The sequence below is a fragment of the Meles meles genome, chromosome 1 (genome assembly GCF_922984935.1).
Source record: "Meles meles chromosome 1, mMelMel3.1 paternal haplotype, whole genome shotgun sequence".
Classification (NCBI taxonomy): domain Eukaryota; kingdom Metazoa; phylum Chordata; class Mammalia; order Carnivora; family Mustelidae; genus Meles; species Meles meles.
In genome coordinates this window covers 203,444,488-203,468,482 of record NC_060066.1, presented here as the reverse complement: position 1 = coordinate 203,468,482, position 23,995 = coordinate 203,444,488, and the positions used below count along the sequence as shown (strand labels likewise).

At 43.0% G+C, this 23,995-nt stretch overlaps 1 protein-coding gene across 5 annotated transcripts in view; it reads right to left on the bottom strand.

Moving 5' to 3' along the window:
• The window catches only part of UBR4 (ubiquitin protein ligase E3 component n-recognin 4), a 135,986-nt gene that overhangs the window by 97,299 nt on the left and 14,692 nt on the right, over positions 1 to 23,995 (bottom strand). For all 5 annotated transcript variants that reach the window (XM_046015857.1, XM_046015864.1, XM_046015875.1 and 2 more), the window contains exons 10-25: positions 23,670 to 23,729; positions 23,394 to 23,584; positions 19,381 to 19,480; positions 19,109 to 19,246; positions 18,530 to 18,647; positions 17,526 to 17,713; positions 15,908 to 16,067; positions 15,701 to 15,786; positions 7,874 to 8,043; positions 6,329 to 6,611; positions 5,573 to 5,708; positions 4,579 to 4,658; positions 3,802 to 3,930; positions 1,943 to 2,125; positions 1,668 to 1,790; positions 1,349 to 1,578 (exon numbers count right to left, since the gene is read on the bottom strand). In XM_046015857.1, coding sequence (XP_045871813.1) covers positions 1,349 to 1,578; positions 1,668 to 1,790; positions 1,943 to 2,125; positions 3,802 to 3,930; positions 4,579 to 4,658; positions 5,573 to 5,708; positions 6,329 to 6,611; positions 7,874 to 8,043; positions 15,701 to 15,786; positions 15,908 to 16,067; positions 17,526 to 17,713; positions 18,530 to 18,647; positions 19,109 to 19,246; positions 19,381 to 19,480; positions 23,394 to 23,584; positions 23,670 to 23,729 — 2,375 coding nt within the window. The remainder of the gene's footprint in view (positions 1 to 1,348; positions 1,579 to 1,667; positions 1,791 to 1,942; positions 2,126 to 3,801; positions 3,931 to 4,578; positions 4,659 to 5,572; positions 5,709 to 6,328; positions 6,612 to 7,873; positions 8,044 to 15,700; positions 15,787 to 15,907; positions 16,068 to 17,525; positions 17,714 to 18,529; positions 18,648 to 19,108; positions 19,247 to 19,380; positions 19,481 to 23,393; positions 23,585 to 23,669; positions 23,730 to 23,995) is intronic.

The following is a 23,995-nucleotide window of genomic DNA, read 5'->3' as shown; positions in this document are numbered from 1 at the left end:
GGTGTTCAGAGGTCAACCGTACTACACTTTTTTCAAAAGCAGTTCAACCGTTATTTACTCAAGACTTCCCAAACTTACTTGCCAGGAGTATTTATTCACAGCTTAGTGTACAAAAGAGTTGGCCTAATGGTCGAGATTGAAGCCTAGAAGCTCTCAGAGGGCAGGGACTTGCTCAGCTTTGCTACTGCCATACCCACCCCACCACCGGCACCTAGAGAAGTACTTGACACACAGCAAGCACTCCCTTTTGCTCTTCATGCCTACTGCTTGTGTATCGTCAAGAACTGTGCCTCCAACAACAGGTCTCAATCTACTTATTGCAAGACATTCAAACTTAGGCATTAATTAAGCTTCACAACGATCCAAGTCCCTTTTAGCATAAAAGCTCCACAGGGCAGGAGTGCCTGGGTGGCTCAGTGGGTTAAGCCTCTGCCTTCAGCTCAGGTCATGATCTCAGGGTCCTGGGATCAAGCCTTGCATTGGCTCTCTGCTCAGCAGGGAGCCTGCTTCCCCCCCTCTCTCTCTGCCTGCCTCTCTGCCTACTTGTGATCACTATCAAATAAATAAATTCTTTAAAAAAAAAAAAAAGCTCCACAGAGGAGGAGCTGAATGGCGAAATCCTACTGAGACCAGAGAAAGTAAATGAGCGTAAAGGGGCCCAGTAAGAATAGCTACGTGGGGTAGCCACCCCTTGACTACGGTGTGCTAATGTCATGTGGCAAGTCAGACCCGGTTTTACCAGTTCATCCCATGTAAGAAAAGCCAGAAATCTTATTTTGTGAATAAACTCCCCACCAGCATACACTGAAAGTAAATTAAACATCATGCAGAGCTAGTTCTATAGGGCATGAAATTTGCAACGTGTATTGTTTTAGAAAAGACTGGATTTCAAAACACTCCCTGACTCATTACAAAATTTGTCTCTCTACCTATATGAAACTGAAAGAGCATCTAAAGCTTCATCTTAGTGCATGACAAAAATGACATGTTCGGGGAAATCTCATTATCTTTCCTTGTATCCTACAAATAAAATGCTAGAAAATATTTAAAGGTTCACAGAAATCAAATAACTTCTTGACTCTTCCTGAACTATTTGAAAATTCTCTCATCAGGCATCCCTTTCTTTATATTAGAGAAAAAAACATTTTACTGGAGAAAAAAAAAAAAAACCTCAGGCTGACAAAAAGAAAAAAATATAAGATTCTGAGTCATTAAGGATCTGCACAGTGAACAGTAAGTAGAACCACTAAGTTCAAATTGAAGAATTTTCAGGCTTCTAAAGAAAATAAACCACCCAAGAATCTAAACTCCCCATTTCCGACATCTGTGGTCAGGCAGCCCATCACACCTAGTGAACGATGCGTAGGTGTCAATGAGTTGTAGCGTGGCTGGAAGCAGGTTCTTGGTGATCTCAGACGACTTATGAGGATCCGTCTCAGCAGCCATCTTGGAAAAATGCTCATCCAGGGAGACCTGGACCTTCGAGATGGCAGCATCAAGGGTGTAGATGGACTGCAGACTTGGAATTTCATGGAGTTGCAAAATGGTGGTACAGTCGATGCTACAGAATGATGAGATCTTCAAAAGTACCCAAGATGTTAATTAGTTGTGGCAAAGGGCTATAGCAGAAGCTAAATCCTGGCATTATGGACCCAAAACGAACATACCTGTCGAGCGAAGTATTCCTCTACAATTTCAACATCATATTTCACTGAGCTGCATTTGGTGGATGCCAGTTCTAGGAGAGAACCAGCATGTTCCACCTTCATTCCCTGTTTGATAAGGTGATCCTATTTGGACAGCAAGAAAAAGTGCTCAGGAGATTAATACAGAGAGAGTCTAAACCTTTCATTACCCTTAAAAACTGACAAGTTCCCACAAGCACAGAACATGGTGGCTTTGGCCACCCCTCAGCAGAAAGCCGTACGTGACACCGTCGTACCTTTATCCAGTTGACGTAGGAGCTGACGCGGAGGCGGGACGACCAGCGCAGGGTGTGTAAGATGTCACATTCACTCATCTCAGGTGAGTTCATGGCCAACTGATTCATGTAGGTCTTTGACGGTGGCAAAATCCCCAGGATCCTCCATAGTATCAAGAAGTAACACTGAAGGGCACAGGCCTCCTGGAAGAAGCAAAGAGACCGGTCACAGCAGTGGCACTTGGTATCGTGTCATGAACCTCCAGACAGCAAGAACCGTTCCAGTACACTGTTTAGAGCAGACTGTGTGCAGTCCTGATCTTCAGCTGAGATCTGACTCACAAGTCTGGTCCGCTCATCTTTTACAGAGAATATATCTAATAACAAAGCAGAAAAGAGGGGCGCCTGGGTGGCTCAGTGGATTAAGTAAGCCTCTGCCTTCACCTCCAGTCACGGTCTCAGGGTCCTGGGATTAAGCCCCGCATCAGGCTCTCTGCTCAGCAGAGACAATCGTTAACCACCTGCCTTCAGCTCAGGTCATGCTCCCGGGATCCTGGGATCAAGCCCCACGCCAGGCTACCTGCTCAGCAGGAAGCCTGCTTCTCCCTCTCCACTCCCCCGTTTGTGTTGCCTCTCTCCCTGTCTCTCTCTCTGACAAATAAATAAATATAATCTTAAAAAAATCTATATCAACACGTGAAGATGCTAACAGAGACAGGAAGAAGGTGCCCCTACAGCAAAAGCGGAGCCCAGCAAATAACATTTTCCTTCTAGAATAAGTTCAAATCCTAATAAGTTCAAAATCCTAATAAGCTCAAATCCTCTCTCTGCCTGCCTCTCTGCCTACTTGTGATCTCTCTCTGTCAAATAAATAAAATCTTTAAAAAAAAAAAAGGGCAGAAAATAACAACACACACACATAGTAACTTGCTCCTCCTGTGCACATCTCACAGGCCAAAGTCACTGTTCTAAGACAACTCTGGCTCCCCAAGAATTTACCAAGTAACCAAAAGAGAGCAGATCATCCTGGCCAGCAACCACATCATTAGATGTCCCTTTAAGTGGCCTAAACTGCTGTTACGGCTTCTAGAGGTAGAGACATAGTCATGGAATCACGGGAAAAAACACGAGTGGAAGACTTTCACTGTCATACAGCAAGCACCATTCACTGAAGTCTGATATTTAGGTTGCCATTAACTCTCAAAGTCATATAGGTCCCTCAATGTAACAAAAAGAAAGGCAAAAATGGTTAAATTATCTCTAAAGTGAATATAACTACCCAAACACATAAAAATACTGAACTATCAGGGCGCCTTGCATGACTCAGTTGGTTGGGCATCTACTGTCAGCTCAGGGCATGATCCCCGGGTGCTGGGATCAAGCCTCACATCCAGCTCCCTGCTCAGGGGGAGCCTGTTTCTCATTCTGTCCATTCTGCTCCCTCCCCACTCATGCTCACTCCCAATCTCTCTCTCACTCTCTCTCGCAAATAAATAAAATCTTTAAAAAAAACAAAAACAAAAAAAAAACTTAAGCATCTGTCAGTTCTGCAAACAGGTAGTTCAGTAACTGATTAGATCCCAAAAAGAAATTTCTGGTAGAACCACTACCTAATTATCACATTCTCAACTCTTTAAAAACCAGCCTGGGTGGGACGTCTGGGTGGCTCAGTCATTTAATGTCTGCCTTCGGCTCAGATCATGACCCCAGGTCCTGGGATGGAGCCCCACATCAGGCTCCCTGGTCAGCGAGGAGCCTGCTTCTCCCTCTCCCACTCCCTCTGCTTGTGCTCCCTCTCTCGCTATGTCTCTGTCAAATAAATAAATAAAATCTTAAAAAATAATAGTAATAATAATCAGCCTGGGCTTCCATGCTCTTACCAGGGCTGTTACGTTCTTGTTTTCCTTTCTCCTGACGGTATCAAGCTGGGATCCAGCTGCAAGCAGGGATGTCAGTGCGGTGTAAAGCTCATCATACTTGACAAGCTTAGAGAAAAGAACATCACATGCCTAATATTGAGGGGAAAAAAAATACTTTTTCTTACTTCCTGAAATATATTGTCTACTACCCATCCATACCCTATCATTTAACCTCATGACTGGCAAAATACCTCATTCAAATTATAGGTACGAATTTCTCGTTGCAGCAAGATTCCCACTCGGGGACCTCTCTTGATTTATGGGCTATTATGAGCACAGAAGGGCAGGCATTAGAATGAGGCAACTATTTTTGTCATTAAAAATATCTGGGAGGTGCCTGGTAGGCTCAGTCGTTAACTGTCTGCCTTCAGCTCAGGTCATGTTCCTGGGATCCTGGGATCAAGCCCCACGCCAGGCTACCTGCTCAGCAGAAAGCCTGCTTCTCCCTCCCCACTCCCCCGCCTGTGTTGCCTCTCTCCCCTTCTCTCTCTGACAAATAAATAAAATCTTAAAAAAATGTATCTACAAGTGAAGATGCCAGAGATAGGAAGAAGGTGCCCTTACAGCGAAAGTGGAGCCCAGCAAATAACATTTTCCTTCTAGAATAAGTTCAAATCCTAATACAGGCCAAATTCCCTCATTACAAGAACCAAGTCATTCCCTTTTTCCCCTGACAGACTGATTTTGGTGGAAACCATCTGACCCACATGTAAAATGGGGTTTTAAAATTCCTGGTACCACAGAATCGAGTCGGTTCAAATCATCCTCTGAGGCTTCTGGGGACAGGACACAGTAGAATCTGGGTTGTGGGACAGCATCTGAAAAACAATGGGCTGGTTAAAAGAATGGTTTCATTCTCAACTCTTCCTAGCAAGTCTAAAATGTAAAAATTAAGAAAACACTTCGGACACTTGAAGACACAAACAGCCTTGGTACTACTGACACTCAGGGCCACATAACTGCTACGGTCCTGTGCATGACAGCATGTTCAGCACCCTCCCACTGCGACAACCAAAAAGGTCTCCAGACATTGCCAAGGGTCCGCACTGGGGGAGGGGCTCAATCATCCCTAGTTAAGAACCACTCCTCTAGAAGATAGCAGAGGTGCTCTTACAATCACCAAGTTAATCATCAAAACTGGGTCCTTCGACTAACTGCATTAAACTTAAATGCTGTCTCCCCAATATCAAAGGGACTAGGTAATAGATCCCAGTGATAGTAAATTCATACACAGGCTTGATGAGAGTTTCCACAAAATACATTTAACAGCAACAAGTCTCAGGATGAGCAAACACACACTAAAAATAAACACAAGAGGCACTTCATGAAAAGAATGGACAACCGCTCCTGAGAGACACCACAGAGAAGGTCATGGCTCCCATTATTTTCTGAACAGTATCCCACCATGACCCAAAAAGATATTTAGCCTATGAGCTCAAACCACATTCCTATGGAAAATTAAATGTAATCATTCAGAGTGGCAGGAATCCATTTACTGTACTCTGTGAGTAGACACAAGAATTCCTAACTCTCATGCCTCAATCTTGTTTTGCCTTTTGTTTTTAAATCGATGTGGGGTATGTGACAGTCTATTTCTGAAACTGTTTTGAATTCCTTGGTATTTGCCACCTGTAGGGAACAGACTAAATCTTAAAGAGTCTATAAGCACCAAATTCAATCCCCTCAGTGAAAACCAATGAGTCAGCTTCTTACGGACAATCTTCTTTCTGACCTGATGAAAAATGCTTAGACCAGTTTTCTTCTACTTCTTTGAACCCATGATAGAGAGGGGTGGTTGCCCGGCGGCTGTTGCTGTCCTGGGATCCATTTGCCCACCCAAAAGGAGGACTCAGCAAGTTATGCTGCACCTTTTAAAACACAAATACTCAAATTAAAAAAAAGATACATAGCCACATTCCACATCTCACTGCAGGTGTGATAACTGATCAATATATCAAAGCTTGGGAAACTCACAAACCAACAGAAAGTTTTGATTTTTCTGTGACTTCTTTGGGGAGCATCTTTTTGCCAAAGTATGATGGGAACAGGGCACAAGCAAACATTTTAGGAAATGCTGAAAAATCCTTAACTGCCCATCCCATCCTCATGTTGGATCCCTACAACAGAAGAGTTCACTAATCCATAAAACTTAATGCTCCACCACCGCTTCAACTGCTAACAAATATTCAAGAAGGGCAGGTGCTCAGGGCATTGAGCTGGACACCAGGTAAAGTGGGTTAATTCAAAGGACACCTGTGAATAGAACCTATAATCCAATTTTCACAGAACCATCAAATTGAATAACCTACATTTACTGCTCCTAGCTAGACACGAAGTGTGAGCACACATACACAAGTCCGGGGGTCTTCCTAAGGTTAATCATGAACCTACCACAACAAATGCCTAAAACCTAAAGTTAGCAGGTCATTTTGCTTTGGATCATGGCAACTCAAGAAGAACAACGCAAAAACAACGTGTTCATCTATACCTGCTCAAACAGATACACAGGGGCTTTGGAGTACTGATGAAGCAGATAATCGAAGATCAGAAGAAGGCGAGCCAGGATGAGGGGCACGGAGCGCGCCTGAGCATCCATGTTGGCACTCAGCTCCTGGATGATCTGCACGAAAAGGGTCAGGATGGCCCGCCGGCCTTTCTCAGTGAAGTTGTGGAAAATGAGGAGCAGCAGCTGCAGGTGCTCTACGTTCAAGTCTTCCGTCTCACTGGGCACCACCCCTTGCAGGGCATTCTGCTTCATTGTCGACAAAAACCTACCCAGAGGAAAGGAGAACGTGTCTGGTGGAAGAAGTCAGAACATCCCCCAAGAGTTACGATGTCAAGGCCTGGAAGAGTTACGCTTTTTAAACCCAGGCACTACTATAACAAATCAAGGAAGACAAAAATCTACATGTAAGAGAAGATTAAAAACTCAATCTTGGCTACAAAAAAGGTAAATTCGGCCACAGAGCATTTTCCCTTGTCAACTGTGGCAATAGCGTAAAAAAACCCATTCTGCCCCTTATGACTACAAAAAGAACCATAAGCTCCCCCAAAAGATGTCTCATTTTTTAATTAATAAACCTGGACAGTTTTATAAACTAGAAACAGTTCAATTAACTTTTCTCTATAATTTGACTCTACAGCTTAATTCTTATCTTGAGAGTTTACACTACAGGTTAAAATCACTGCATGATAGCACTCAAAAATAACTCAATGTACTAAAAAGCAGTAAAAAATAAATTACACTATTCAGAGAATTTGTCAAAAGCTTTTATGCAAAAAAGGAATGAATATAGTCAACTGTTTCCACTGTCTTTGGCTATTAGGAAAGAGATTTGTGTTTTAACATGGGTTTCCCTCACCCCCCTTCCCACTCCCCCTCCCCCACTCCCTGGCCTTTTTGCAAGATTCCATCAAGAAAAATACAGTGGGTCTTTGGCATTCAAGGAGGTTTATGATTTCTCAAATCCAGCATTAGAGCTATTTGATCACAGTATGGGGAAGAGAAAAGCAAAGCCTTTTAGGAAAACAAACTGCTTTGAAGACTCTTAACCATGTAAACAAAAATGGCAAATATAGGTCCATCTAAAGAGGATTTAGATGATTAATGTGAGCTTCCCCCAAGTAAAAAAATTCTTTAAAAGTTGTCCAAAAAAGACAAGTCACTCTGAGTGGTTTTCATGTTAAGAGCAAAATAACCAAAGACAGAGCTGGCTTCCTCATTCCGTCTTTCAAAAAATCAGGTCAGGATAAAATTGGTTACGTTCAGGATTCAGGTTCTGTCTCATAACTGCAACCACATCCCCCATGTGCTAAGGGATGATTTTGTTTCCAGACCACAGTTTAAGTATTTCTGCTTCTTAAACAGCGTATCTTCCCCCAACACCATCAGAAACATACTCCTCCGCCCCCACCACTATACCACTATCATCACATACCTGTCTCAGAGCCCCGGGTTAACTACAAAGAAGTCAAACAGATTGTAAAAAAGCACATAACCACCTCTGCAGGGCTTCTCCTGGAATTCTCTTACCTGTCCCAAACTTTAAGGCATTCAGGGACATCAGGATCACCCTGAGCGCCGGCTTTATGTTGCCAGATGAGCAGAAGGCGTGAAAGCACAGAGAGGCTTTGAGGATGAATGTACAAGGGCCAAGGGCCCTCAGAGAAAGGAGCTACTCCCAGCTGCTGCAACAGTGTGTTCTGCCAAGGAAGACATACAAGAAACCATTAGGAAAAAGAGAACGAAGCCCAAAGTTACCCATGAGCCCTAAATGTTACTCTTTAATGCTGGAAGAGTATTTTACTCTATGTTTTTTTTAAGATTTATTTATTTATTTGACAGAGATCACAAGTAGGCAGAGAGGCAGGCAGAGAGAGGAGGAAACAGGCTCCCAGCTGAGCGGAGAGCCTGATGCAGGGCTCGATCCCAGGACCCTGGGATCATGACCCGAGCTAAAGGCAGAGGCTTTAACCCACTGAGCCACCCAGGCGCCCCTGGAAGAGTATTTTTTTTTTTAAAGATTTTATTTATTTGACAGAGATCACAAGTAGGCAGAGAGGCAGGCAGAGAGAGAGAGGAGGAAACAGGCTCCCCGCTGAGCAGAGAGCCCGATGCGGGGATCAATCCCAGGACCCTGGGATCATGACCTGAGCCAAAGGAAGAGGCTTTAACCCACTGAGCCACCCAGGCGCCCCCCTGGAAGAGTATTTTAAAGAGCATGCAGAAATTCAGATTTAGACCTGGTTTGGAGAAAGGTCATTCACTCAACAAAGAAGAAAACTATAAAGGGAAAATTCCTAATCTAACCCCGTTCACAACTATAGTTAGTGTCAGACATGGGGTCCTAAAAAGGAGCGATGCACTGAAACAGCAGAACCTGGATGACTATCCAAACGGGCTGACAGTTTTTCTTTCACAACCAATTATATACAAGTAACTCAAAGTGGGAAGGTCCTGAAACTCACAGGTCCAGCCACTTGTATTCCACAGCAGTATTAGCAGAGAAAGTCTGCCTCTTAAGATGTCAAGGCACCCCAAATTAGTCAGGGTTGTCTTTGTCTCCAGTTGCACTGTGTCTTTCAAATGAGCTTGACTTGCAGCTCAGTTATCTAAGCTGCAACTTATCTTCTCAAACACACACACAAACTGAACACGATGCCAATGGAAAACCAAAGGCCCGCTTTCTCACTTGGCTTCAGAAGACACAAATCATAGTTACCTCGGGATATAGGATAAATTTCTAAGTCTGTCAAATTAAATTATATTCTTATAAAACATCCCAGAGGACCCCACTCCTTGGAAATATTCAAAATGTCACAGATATCAAGAGTAGTTCATGGAGCACTTAGGTGGCTCAGCTGGTAGAGCATCTGCCTTTGGCTCAGGTCATGATCCCAGAGTCCGAGGATCGAGGCCCGCATCAGGCTCTCTGCTCAGCGGGAGCACCCCACCCCCCAACCCGGCTTCTCCCACCCCCCCCCCCAACCCGGCTCATGCACATTCTCCCTCTCTCTCTCTAATAAATAAAATCCTTAAAAAAAAAAAAGAGTAGTTCAAATGTATTGGGCAGCTATCACAGGCTAAGCTCTGCACACATAATGTCCCACGAAATGCTCAGAGTTATAGTTTCAGGTGGGTACGTGCTCCATTTTACTGATGGGGTAAATAGACCTCAGGGTGGTTTAAGAACACAACCTAAGACACATGATTCCCAAGTGTCCAAGCCAGGTTAATCTCGAAAATCTGCACTCTTAATCATTATGCTCCACACAGCCTTAAAGATTTTCTCAACTCCTAACTCAAGGAAACAATTCAAAAAAATTAACATGCCTGAGCTATGTAAAAAATATTACCTGAAGCACTCCTGTAATAATAATTTTTAAAATTTTCAGAAAAAATTCAAATCAAGAAACATGCAGCCATAATAGTGGCAACTATAAAGACCAAGGAAAACAATATTTGAAGCAGAAAAATTTTAAAAAGCGGAAAAAAGAGATGTATCGATATTCTGATTTTAACTGTGAAACTGTGCAACTATACAGATACGGACTAGAAAGAAAACAAAAAAATGTACATCATGAATTTGGTGGAAGGATATGATGTTATAATGTTGATATCATATTTTTTTAAAAGGATTTTTTGTTTTGTGTCGAGTTGTTTCAGGCCTCAGAGCCCTAAGAAATGAGCAAACATTCCTCAGAACCTGGTTTTCCCCATCCACTCCAACTCTCAGTAGCCCTAAGAGGAACTGACTTTCTAAGTAAAACTGAGCCATAGCACACCCACAAAGGCCTGGCTTAAAGCGTTCCCTCCAGCCCTCCGGGTGCCCTGTCCCCACCCCTTCTAGTGCCTGCACACCTGGGCTTGTTTCCTCCACCCTCCTAATTCAGGTCCCATCTTCCAACCCTCTAACTGTTCTCGTTACTTCAACAACTTCCTCTTAGTGCTTAATTCTCAAAACTCCATTGTCAATGTTAATTTTGGGGGGCGATTTTTTTAATTTATTTGAAAGAGACAACAAGCATGAGTAGAAGGCAGAGACAGAGGGAGAAGGAGAAGCAGACTCCCCACTGAGCAGGAAGCCCAATGTGGGGCTCCATCCCAGGACCCTAAGACCATGATCTGAGCTGAAGGCAGACGCTTAACCAAATGAACCACCCAAGTGCCCCTCCATCTTAATTTTTTAAGAACTGAATTTCAGACTCACATTTTCAACTACCTTCTAGACGTCTTCAACCCACTGGAACCTCAAAATGCCATCCTACTTAACATGATTTTTTTAATAGTAGTAGTCATAACTATTTTAACTAAAAACATTGATAAAATGTCCAATTCTTATACAAAACTCATATGTAATTTTCATATACAAGAACATACAAACTGCTTTTCTCACTGGACTAAAAGGGCTATAAAATTCCCCATTCCAACAGGAACAACACAGTCCCATGGTAATGCCACAGCTCACTGCCTCTAGCTTACTCCCTCATGAAAAGAAAGCTTTGCACTCAAGCTGTACCGCACACTGGCTTCCAGGCTGGCCGACCACAAGGGACTCCTAGTGGTGTGGATAAGCAGACATGACTTGTTTTTCAGAACGAAAAGAAAATGGCACAATGCATCTTGTGTAGCTCAAGAACCCAGAGGATCATTCTGAGCAAACGTGCAATAAATAAGCTAGCCCTGAGTAAAAAGAACCCAAGAGCTGACTCAAACCTAGGAGAGTGAGCTCCCTGCGAATTCAATACGGCTCCTTCTACCACCAAACCAACAATTCTGGCTGACATCCCCTTTCTATGAGACAACAGCACCCTTCTGGTCTCATTTGGGTTGAAAAGGCAGGCAGTATCTCAAGAGCTGTCCTTTACCCCATTCAAATAATTTCTCAAGATCTCTACCGCAGGCCCTTTATCCACACCTTATCGCCCCCTTTCCTCATGATCCCAAACTAATCCCAGTCATCTGGATTTCGACAGTGCCTACAACACTACCTGGTATACAGCAGGTGCTCAATGAATATTCAGTGAATGGATAAGTGAATATATACCACCATGTAATACTAAATCATCATACTCCTATATGCAATAGTAATAAACATAAGACATTAAATATATTAATAAATATAACATGAATAACAGTAATAGTAGCAAACTAATAAAGACAGCAGCTAATCTCTAGTAGGCACTAGTACTATGTGCCAGGTATGTTTATTTTACTTACATCATGATAAAATTAAGTAACATAAAATTTACCACTTAAATCATTTTTGACGATGCAGTTAAAGTGACATTGAGTACATATACACTATGCAAACATCACTACCATCCATCTACAGCACTTTTTTATTTTTCCCAACTGAAACTCTATGCCCATTAAACACTAACTCCCTGTGACATTGTGATACAATATTAATATTGTGATACAAGAAGAAATACCTATTTGGTCTTTGTCCCACTCCTGGCACAAAGATCCTAAAATCTTGTCATTTCCTGATGGGGTAAGAAGAACATGTTTTGCTCTTCGTAATAAGTCCCTTCCAATATTACCTGTGTTTATGATAATGAGGCCCTTAAACAGCTTTAGGAGGGGGGCTGGTTGCCAGAGACCCAACCACATAATTAGAGGGCTGGATCCCCAACCTTTCAGTTCTATCTCCAACCAGGGCTAGAGTTTGAGTTAATCACCAATGGCCAATAGAGCAGAATGCCAATGGAAAGCCAGACAAAGCCTGCTTTCTCATTTGGCTTCAGAAGACACAAATCATCTTAGTAGACTACTCTATTAAACAAATTTGAAAGAAAAGAACAGAGAGGCCATGCCAACCAAGCACGTGGCCTTTTGGCAGAAAGTCCTCTCTCTGCTACATGTTCATAAGTCATCTTCAATAAACAGGTTTCAATTTCTTCTGTAAGGAGAGAAAGCCTAGCAGTCTTACTAGCTCAGACCCAGTTTTTTATTACTCTGACAGATGAAGAAAATTTTTATGATGCAACTTACATTTGTTTTCTTTCAAAGACTGGGTGGGGTCCATTTCATTAACCTCCCTTAAAGGACACTGTGTATGTCTTGCAGTGCAAGTTAGACACCTTGGGTACATAACTTTGTTGTTATGCAGGGTGCTTAGGTGGCTCAGTCAGTTAAGTGTCCAACTCTTGGTTTCTTTCAACTCAGGTCACGATCTCAGGGTTCTGGGCTGTGCGTAAAGCTGGCTTAACATTCTCTCGTTACCCCTCCCTTTGCTGCCCCTGCCCCAGTTCCATACACACGTGCTCTCTCTCCAAAAAAACCCAAAAAACAAAAAAACACTTTGGACATGATTCCAGAGAAACAATATCAATAGCAGGTAGTTAAATTACACTAACCATCCTTCACTTTCTTCCATGATAGCAATGAAATTTCAGGGAAGAATTTAAAGTCTCATGTTTGGAAATGGAATGAAGAGGGAGGTTTGATAATTTGCTCTCCATAAAGTCAGTGGTTATGGGAGGCCAAACTGCACGTCCACACAAGGTCTGGAATTATTTTTTAAATGCTAAGAGGGCAACATCATTAGAGGAATCTTAAGAACTCCTATTCTCTATAGGAAAGTATTTCTTCCCCCATTATTTAGACAAGTTTAGGCAGGAAAGGGCCAAGTCCATGAACTTTGAAATTTCCCTAAATAAATTTAGATCTCAGCAAGGAGCTAACTTTGGCCGGACATCCTGACCCTATATAGTCTGAGAAGGTGCTACAGGCCACATACTAATGGAAGCATTTCGTTCTCTTCATCTCATGTCAACAACTTTACCACTCAAGTTATATTCCCTTTCCTGCTAAAAAATCATTTTTTAACCTTTACTTATTTGAGAGATAGAGAATTCTAGAGTGCACACACATGCATGCACAGGGGAGAGGGGTGGAGGAAAAGAGAGAGAGAGAGAGAGAGACTCTCAAGCAGACTCTGCGCTGAGCACGGATCCTAACACAGGGCTCGATCTCAGAACCCTGAGATCACAACCTGAGCCAAAATCAAGAGTCAGACGCTCCACTGACTGTACCACCCAGGTGCCCCCAAAGCAATGTTTGTATAAATAGGTTTTATAATTATTTTTATTAAAGATTTTATTTGCTATTTGACAGAGAGAGACACAGCAAGAGAGGGAACACGAGCAGTGGGAGTGGGAGAGGGAGAAGCAGGCTTCCCACTGAGCAGGGAGCCCGAGGCCAGACTTGAGCCCAGAACCCCAGGATCATGACCTGAGCTGAAGGCAGATGCTTAACAACTGAGCTACCCAGGCACCCCCAAAGCAATTTTTTTCATCTAACACTAGGTATATATAAACAGGTTTTATAATTATCTTTTTAAATAATTAAATAAATTTTTAAGAATTTTTCAAATAACTAAGGATGCTAAGAATCAAGTTTAACCTTTTGAAATAGATTCCTAGATTTCCTAGTTTCCTAGATTCCTAGAATTCCTAGATTCCTAAGTTCCCTTGGGGTAGAGTGCAAACCCCTGAACTGTGTCCTGATTCTGAGAATCCACCAAAATAATCTTAAGAATAATGAAAAATTGGGGCGCCTGGGTGGTTCAGTGGGTTAAAGCCTCTGCCTTCGGCTCAGGTCATGATCCCAGGGTCCTGGGATCGAGCCCCGCATCGGGCTCTCTGCTCGGCAGGGAGTCTGCTTCCCCCTCTCTCTCTGCCTGCCTCTCTGCCTACTTGTGATCTCCGTCTGTCAAATAAATAAATAAAATCTTTTTTAAAAAAATAAATAAATAAATAATGAAAGATTTTCACGACAATTTTAGGGCAAACTATTGGAGAGATCTACCAAATTTAATTCTTCTAGGGGAAGTGAAGGGTAGCTGCAAGAGAAATCTGCATTTATTAAATAAAATCCCCAGAGATCTTTATGCACACTAAGAGACTGAGAATCACTAACTCTGACCACATTAAAAAATTATTATTAAAATACGACACTGTGGGGGTACCTGGGTGGCTCAGTTCAGTGTCGGACTCTTAAACTCAGTTCAGGTCTTGATCTCAGGGTCATGAGTTCAAGCCTCAAGTTGAGATTGGGAAAAAAACACCACATTGTCAAATGGTGGGAAAAAATGTAAATCCATAAATCTGACACATTGCTGGTAATGATAAAACTTGGTGCTTTTTTTTTTCCCCAAAGATTTTATTTATTTATTTGAAAGACAGAGATCACAAGTAGGCAGAGAGGCAGACAGAGAGAGGAGGAAGCAGGCTCCCTGCTCAGCAGAGAGCCCCCCCCCCCTTTTTTTAAAGTAATCTCTACACCCAATGTGGGGCTCACACTTAACCCCAGGATCAAGAGTCGCCCGTTGTTCACACTGAACCAGCCACAGGTACCGCACTGGTGCAGCCACTTGAGAGAGCAGTCTGGCATTACCTGCACAGTCACATACTCGGTGTCCTCCCAGAGCTACTCCCAGTTATCTGCCCATGAGAACCCCCAGGTTATCCACGGGACACGTACAAGATCATAGCAACACCTGGAGTAGCAACAAACCCTGACACAACCAAAAGGTCCATCAGTGGGAGCAGAGGGGAGATGAATAAATCGGTACAGTCACAAACACAATGGCACAGCATATAATAGTCAAAACAAGAACTACAGAATTAGCAATAGCACAGATAAATATTGGCAATATAATGAAAATTACTAAATGAAAAAAGAAAACCTAACAAGACTATATATAGAAAGGATGGTATCATTTACTATAAAGCTAAAAGCAACCAAGTAATTTGAAAATTTAAAGAATATAAATGTAAAAATAAGCATATATATAAAACTAATGAAAGGGGGAATTCGAGACACAGGATTCAAGACATCACTTACTAGTGGGGAGAAAAATCCTAAGATTTTTTAAGGCCTCAATCAAGATCCTAGGCTTTATTTTTGCTGGTGAGTTTGCAAGGAAGCTTGTATCAGAAAGCATCTACCTCCTATAATTTGAATGACTCTTTTAGAACACATTTCCAACACAGATTCCTTGGATTACCAGTGGAGTTAAGCAATTCCTAGGATTGTTAGCCATGGATATTTCCCTTTTTTATGAACTGCCCTCTTATCTATTTTGCCACCTATCTTACTAGGACACTCATTAGGAGCTGGTTTTGTAGTTTTTCCTTTGCTTTAAGCTTACTGAACGACTGAGGATAAAGAACACATTTTCTCTGTCTTGAAATGATCCTGATGGGGCAGCGGGACATAGTAGAATAATCTCTCAAACTCTTTCCAGTGAAGGTGTTTCCACAACAAGCCATGTTCCTTTGTAATCAGAACACTACAGCCTACTGGGAGCAGACACACAGCACTTGGCCGAAGGTACCGGTGCAGACAAACCTGCAGATTGGGTGACTGAAGGTCAGAAGTTACCAGAGAGTGGTTGAAGTGATAGAGAGCAGCAGCGAACTCTTCATCTGATGAACCTGGAAAGCAAATAAGGACACTCATTATTCAAGCAGCCCCTTGACGCATCACACCTCCCTGCCAACAGCCAAACGCCACTGGGGGAAAAAAATTCACCAGGCCCCTATCCTGCCTACTGACCCTTGAGTCCATCTTTGTCCACCTCCTTAATGATGCTGGCCAGGGTGGCCATGTGGTGTTCTGAAAGAGACACACTCAGGTAGTTTCGGATAAAATTGTTCCGCGAGTTCAGCATGGAAGAAGTGATGAAGTTCAAAATGTTGGAAGCCAGGCCTAAGAACTGAAAAAAAAAACATAAAGAACCTTATGTCAGGTCCATAAGCCCAGACTGCCTCCAAATCCTGAATACAAAGAGAACCAAAACACGCCCATAGATATGATGCAACAAAAGCCACGAATTAAAGGGTCAGATTTTAAATCCCCTACAGTGGGACAAAATTTAATTATGACAATCTTTCCCACATAATTCTACCAGTTACACAAAATGGCACCAGTTGAACACAAAAGACTTCAGAAAACACCATGGGAAGACAGAGGTTTCTAGATAGACTTGCTTCTGTCATTCCTCTAAGGCCCTGAATTTCTTCAGCTCAAGGACATTACTGAAATAAGGAATTCTGGGACCCCTGGGTGGCTCAGTCGGTTAAGCAGCTGCCTTCGGTTCAGATCATGATCCCAGAGTCCCGGGATCGAGTCCCGCCTCTGGCTCCTTGCTCAGCAGGGAACCTTGCTTCTCCCTCTTCCTCTACCTCCTACTCTGCCTGCTTGTGCTCTCTTTCTCTGACAAATAAATAAAACCTTAAAAAAAAAAAAAGAAAGAAAGAAAGAAAGAATTCTGAAGCCTGTATTTATACACACACAATTTTGTTCCTCAAAATGAACTGAATTAGGGGCACCTGGGTGGCTCAGTGGGTTAAGCCGCTGCCTTCGGCTCAGGTCATGATCTCAGGGTCCTGGGATCAAGTCCCGCATTGGGCTCTCTGCTCAGCAGGGAGCCTGCTTCCCTCTCTCTCTCTCTCTCTCTCTGCCTGCCTCTCTGCCTAGTTGTGATTTCTCTCTGTCAAATAAATAAATAAAATCTTTAAAAAAAAAAAAAATGAACTGAATTATTGTGTAAACGTTTTATGCCCACAACCTTGATGAGATGAAGCTGTATGAAAGTGTGCCCCTTATCTGCCTTGTTTATCAATCTACCTTTAGAACAGCGCTGACGCGTAGTACATCATCTAGAAACGCTGCTTGAACAAATAATTTAGCAAGCACTTAGGATGGACCACACCTACGCTAAGGGCTCTTTCATTCTTCACAACACCCCTATTTTAGTATATGTGCTGCCGAAGCGAGCACTTCACAACACCCCTATTTTAGTATATGTGCTGCCGGAGCGAGCACTTCACAACACCCCTAAAGGCAGAGACAATCACTCCCATATGACAGAAGACAAAACTGAGGCTTGGAGAAGTTTTAGACTCTTGCCCAAAGTCTCAGATCCAGGAGTGGCAGAAGCAGGATTCAAACCCACTTCTAACTCCAAAGGTCACGTTACTAACTCTCAATCAAAGAAACAATACCAAGAGTACAACTCAATCAAACACCATGGGTACACTTAAGTCTTAAGAAAAAATATCTAAATATTACAGTTAATCCAACCTACAAAATGTTTTAGTTCAAACGATCTGCTTTTCACACCCCTTCTCCCCATCTCTCCCTCCCCTAAACCTCAGAAATCCACTCTTACCAACTCAGGATCTTTGCGACTAGCCAAAATGTTGCCCTTCTCACCAGGGGCCTGTTTACTGGGGCTTTTCACTCGAGGAGAGCTCTCCAGCGGAGGGGGCGGGGGAGGGGGTGGAGGTGCCGCTTTCTCTTTACTGGGGGAGATGGTCTCCTCAAACCACTGCCCCAAGATAGGCTCACTGTCATCATCTGAACAGAGAAAGAAAGAAGTAATAAAAATCACACATTTTTACAAAATTTTCAGTACATCTGCTTAATGCAAGTGTCTACGTCAAAAGGAACACAAGGATATCTTGATTTCAGGTGGCATCTAAATGTACCCTTAAAACAGGAGCATTTTACGGCATGTATACTGTACTTCAATAAAACTGGTATTTCTTAGAGGAACCCAATGAAGATAAATGACATCACTTTACTGGCAACAACCCAAACATTTTGAAAAACAGATTTTTACTTGTCTATTAGTTGTAATGCCCAAATTAAGAGCTGCACCTTTCAACATTACACCCACAAACCTGATTATAAAGAACCTGAGACATTTTTCTTATTCAGTCTCCAAACTAAGACAAGAGGGAGTGCTTGTTTTGCCCTGTTGTTCACTGCAACAGAGGCTGGAGTTCCTCTACCTACTCCTCCCCAAGCCACACACCGATGACAACAGCCAAACCAAATCCCTCATACACAACCTCTGGAGATTCACTGGGAAAGCTCAGAACAGAGTTCACGAAATGGGTCCACACAAAAAGAAAGAGGAACGGAGATGTATTCTAATCTTGGAGGGGAAGGACTAAAAAGCAATCCGGGCTTCACTGAGAGTAGTTTCTGTCCTTCAGTCTCCACAGTTCAAATTACTCCTAAGTAAGATGTCACCTTTGAGAGCACAGAAAATCAAGATCCACACTAGGCAGGTGAAGACAGCAAACAGAACACTAAAGGAAGCCATGGGGGAACTTCCCGTTGCACTCTGCTGCCGGTCTCCTGGAGACCAAAAAGAGCCCTCTCTACCTTGGCTGCTGTCTTCCTCCGTACTGCTGAAATCATCCTCATAGTAGGTGTTTGAGTCCGTCGAGGCGCTGGCGTCGCTGCTCATGGAGCCCTTTCTCTGACGCTGCAGGACGCAGGCCTAGGAAAGCAGGAGGCTTTGTAACTGCTGGTCACAAAAATGGAGTCGCCCTACTTCACCTCGTTCACCACATGAGACACTTTCTCTGTGTCTTTTCCTTTACTCTAAATCTAGGAAGTCCTTCTAATAGCACCTTTCCTTCTAGGCTCTGATCACTTTACCCCACCAAGGCCCTCCAAAGCCAAAGCTACAGACAAGAATTGAATCAGGAGTGTTTCCAGAGTGCCCTCTAAGTTACTGCATCAGCATGACAACCGTCTCCAAGCATGAAGCAATCAAATGTAGCACAACACTGCAATCAACAACAGATTCAAATGTGCAATCATTTAAGAATTTTGCTCATCTTCAAAACCATTACCACAACTCTTGAGATTATGAAGGCCACGGTATACAATCTTCTTCTTCATTTTGAAAGGGTTATGTAAGAGCTTCCAATTCTCAGAAGCATTGACACCACCCACCTTTCTGTAGGAGGTTGAGAGCAATGTCAACAGCAGGTTTGTCAGTGGAACAGAGTCAATCAGCCGCTGGATCCTCTGGATGGAGGTGCTCTGGGCCATAATGCTCAGGACCGCAGGAGGACCATCTGTCTCCCAGCCCTTAAGGGAACCGTAGCAAAAAAGAATTCATGTCCTCCAACTGAGCAGGAAGTAGCAGGATCAGACGGCTCATGGGAGCTCCCCCAGAAGTGAAGCCAGCAATGGAGATGCTGACCCCAAGCATGAGCCCTCACCTTGTGCAGAGCTTCCACTTGTAGGTCTTGAAAGAGAGAGGTTAACAGCTTGACAGCATGGTTTGCCAGTATTACGGAGAGCACCCCAAATCCCTGGTGCCTATACATACAAAAAAACAAAACAGCAAACAAACAAATTACAACCTCAAAAAGAGGGCATCTTGCCATTTGGGGCCTTGACCCCTTTCAGAAACTATGGACCTTTCCCCAGAAGGAAAAAAAATGCACACATAATATCTACATGTAATTTCAAAAGTTTCGTCTCCCTGAAGCCCACTCACAGCCTGCCTCAGGACCCATAGGCTTCAGATTAAGAACTCCAGGACTACAGAAAGGCTTCCAAACACCAGCATTTTGGAATTCAAACTATCAGTTTGAATTTACAGGGTGATGTGAAAGATGATGACATTCAAAGGGTGGTTGAACTTTTTAAAAAGTCATTCTTTTGGATGCCTGGTGGCTCAGTGGGTTAAGCATCTGCCTTCAGCTGTCATGATCTCAGGGACCCTGCATCAGGCTCCCTGCTCGGTGGACAGCCTGCTTCTCCCTCTCCCTCTGCCTCTGCCTGCAACACCTCCTGCTTGTACTCTCTTTCTCTAATAAATAAAATCTCTAAAAAAAAAAAAACTTAAAATTAAAAAAATAATAAAAGTTACTCTTTTCAGAGAGCTTCTGGGCTGATAAACAGAGGGAAATAAGAGAGTGGTATGTGTCGGAGGGCAGGGATGCTCTGCGCTGTTTCCCCACACTCTGCCCTAGGTATCTCTTCCATCTGCTGTTCCAGAGTGATAGCCTCTTAGAAGAAACTGCTCATCAATTAAGAAAAAAAGTCATTCTTTTGAGAAGACAAAGGATAAAAATCACCAACTTCTATAAAGTATCTAGTCATAAACTAAAGAGAATAAAAACAAAGTTTTACACTTTAAATGTGAGTAAAACTTTTTCTTTCTGTCCAAATGACCACAGGACAAAAAATTAGTACACCTAATACACAAAGAGCTCATGTCCATCGGTAAGAAAAAAGGAGAAATACTGAAGAGAAAACAGGGGTAAAAAGACAGTTACAGCAACACTCATAAAGAAACACAAGCAGGAGTGATGTAACAGCATCTTTTTCTTTTAAGATTAGACAAACATGAAGATTAATAACAGCCACTGTCAAAGATGGCACATACAGCTAGTGAGAGTGCTATCAGAACAGTTTAGCAAAACCCTGCAAATTTTTACATAAGTATGCCCTTTTGTCCCAACAATCATACTTCTGGGAATTTACCCCAAGGGGATAATTAAACAAGTTCACAAAGATTTACATTCAGAAAATTTATCAAAGCATAGTTTATCAACACAAGAAATTTAATACAGCGTAAGTAAGTGTTTCAATAGGGTAATTAGTTAACAACGGCATGTTCATATGGTGGAAAACCGCCAGCCATTAAACACTCATAGTGAATCCAAAACGACACCACTGAAAAATTATCTACAATATTTTTTCTTTTTTTTCTTTTTTAAAGATTTTATTTATTTGACAGAGATCACAAGTAGGCAGAGAGGCAGGCAGAGAGAGAGGAGGAAACAGGCTCCCTGCTGAGCAGAGGGCCTGAAGAGGGGCTCAATCCCAGGACTCTGGAATCATGACCTGAGCGGAAGACAAAGGCTTTAACCCACTGAGCCACCCAGGCGCCCCATCTATGATATTTTCTAACAGCAATCCTGTTCTGTAAACACACACATCTTAAACATGTGCACTGAAAAATGTCTCAAAGAGTGTTTAACCAGTTTGGGAGGTAGAATTTGGGATGACTTATTTTCCCCTTTCTTAAGGTTTGCAACTTACATAAGGTATAGATTTTCTTTTTAAATGTCAAGAAACAAGAGCTATTTTTTAAACATTACTGTTACTTTGAAGGATAGACCTTTTGGCTTCCTCCCATTTCCTTCTACAGTGCCAAGTGTGAAGAGAGAAATTCAAAAAATCACAAACTACTGTTCTCTATGGAACATGCTTACCTCCCTTCTTTGCCTGGTATCTAGTATCCACCATCCCAACTTCTATTTCGAACTTCAGCTCATTTAACACTTCCTCAAGGAAACCTGCCTTGATTTCTCTGCCCAGGCCAAATGCCCTGATTAGAATACTCTCTAGATACAATCTGACATGACCTCTTCACGTCTCTTAGAAACGTGTTTTTGCTTTTTGGTTGTTTTTTTTTTTAATATACATCGCAGCATTCCAGAAAGGACACAGAGCTCAGGACAGAGAAGATATTCAATGAATAATCTGTTGAATGAGGTCCAGAATTGGACTTCCTCCTTGAACTCCAGACATCCATACCAACTGCCCATTCACCATCTCACAAAGAGAGGTCTGAAAGTCATCTCAAATTCAGTATGGCAAAGATGAAATTCTATACTTCCCCTTCCTGCCACCCAAGCCGTAAACCCGTGTTCCCTGTCTCCATAAATTATGCAACCCAGCTGCTCATGTGAAAAAATTCTGATGCCATATCTTTCACACTCACTATCCAAGCCATCACCAAATCCTGTCAGTTGTACCTTCCAAACACATGCGGCTTTGACCTCTTCTCTCTGCCTTTCCCACAAGCACCCTATTCCAAGTCCCTTCATCTCTCATTTGGAATAATGCATGAGCTTCCCAACTACTCTCTCTCCTTTCTGCCTTAGACCCTGCAGTCTTATTCCTCCCACGCCAGCTGGGTTCTTGGGTCACTAAGAACTGATAGATCAGATCACTCCCCTGGGGAAAACCCTCCACCACTTACAGATTACATTTGGCCCAGGCAGATCTGGCCCCTGGCTACCTCTCTGACATAACTTTCTACCACTCTCCCCAAGGACTCCACTCCAGCCACACTGACCTTGCTGATCCTTAAAAATGTCAATCATAGGGCGCCTGGGTGGCTCAGGGGGTTAAAGCCTCTGTCTTTGCCTCGGGTCACAGTCTCAGGGTCCTGGGATTAAGCCCCACTAGGTCCCAGGCAGATTAAGCATCTGCCTTCAGCTCAGATCATGATCTCGGGGTCCTGGGGTCGAGCCCTGCATCAGGCTCTCTGCTCAGCGGGGAGCCTGCTTCCCCCCTCTCTCTGCCTGCCTCTCTGCCTACTTGTGATCTGTCAAATAAATAAATAAAATCTTAAAAAAAAGTCAATCATACCTCCACCTCCAAATCTGAACTGTACCCCTAAAATTTGCATGGCTCACTCTGTCACCTCACATATGTTCTCTCCACCTTGTTCTCAGAGCCCATTCCTCATCATCCCAACTAAAATAACACCCCCGTCACTCTCCAGCCCCTCGCTGAGGCCTATTTTTCTTCATAACACTCCTATGAGAGTCAATCTGAACTTACTAGTGTACTTGTGTTCACTGTTGCTCCAATTAGAAAATAAGCTCCATGAAAGCACAGACATTTGCTTTGAACAGCACTACATCCTCCATGCCTGGAAGAGCCCAGCATGTGGTAGGGACTCAAAAGATAAATAAAATCCAGAAATGCCTGGGCTTAGAAAATAAAACCTCGAACCACATGGAATTCCTATCTCTAAGTCCTCTCCGAGCAAGCAGGGCTTACTGTCCAGACTGCATCAGGACGGCAACAAATGTTTTAGGAAGCAAGCCAAGAGGACCTGACAATCCTCCTTCCAGGTCAAACATGCAGGTGAGTAATTACCTGCAAGTCACACCAGCCCGTTCTACAAAACAGAGGCATTTTTTTTCTGATTTGAACCTCTTAAAAACCCTGAAAGTTACCTTACACAGACATTTCCCCCTCTTAGAGATAAGCAAACTCAGGAAAAAAATGAACAATTTGTCCAAAATCACACAGCTATGATGTAGAAAAGAGACAATAATCACCTTAGTTGTTAAATTTAACCAGGTACGGCGGCAAACAGTTCCACTGATGTGAAGATTAGAGGGCTTACCCTAGCTCCCCATCAATACAAAACGGCAGTGACACAAAACACAACATGAACAGCAGTCAAGTAGACACGTACCCTTTCCCAGGTCCCAATTTAGGAGAGCCCACTCCCTCTTTTGTTCGAGAAAGGATGTCTCTGACTCGGAGTGCAGCCAGTGGGTCTTTCTCTTTCCCCTTATCGGCCAAGGCAGTGGGACTGAGGTTCAATATGAGGAAAAGGCTGTTTAACAAACACCAGGCACCCAGCAACTGGAAGTTCTGATAGTGCTGTTGAAAAAGTACAAAAGAAAAGGATGACCGCGGTGATCTTACGAGCTATGAGACAGGAATGTAGCAGAGACATACTTCTTACCTCTCCACCAGCCCGCCGGGAGTTGCTGATCGCTTGTCCAATCATGTCATAGATTTCAAGCTGTCCAACATCAAACATACACAGAAATCTGAGCGAGCTGACCTACTTCATTACAAACTTTAATCCCACCCGAATTAATTTCACTTGGAGAATTTAATATCCTCAAGTCACTTTCTAATGACAGGATTCCACCACACTTTCCCTGACCTTCACATGGTGTTGACTCCTTGTTACACTCAGCTCACAGCTCACCTTCTCAGAGATGTTTTCCCCACACAACCTAAAGCAACACAGCCAGGCCCCCATCAGATCGCAGCACCTCACAG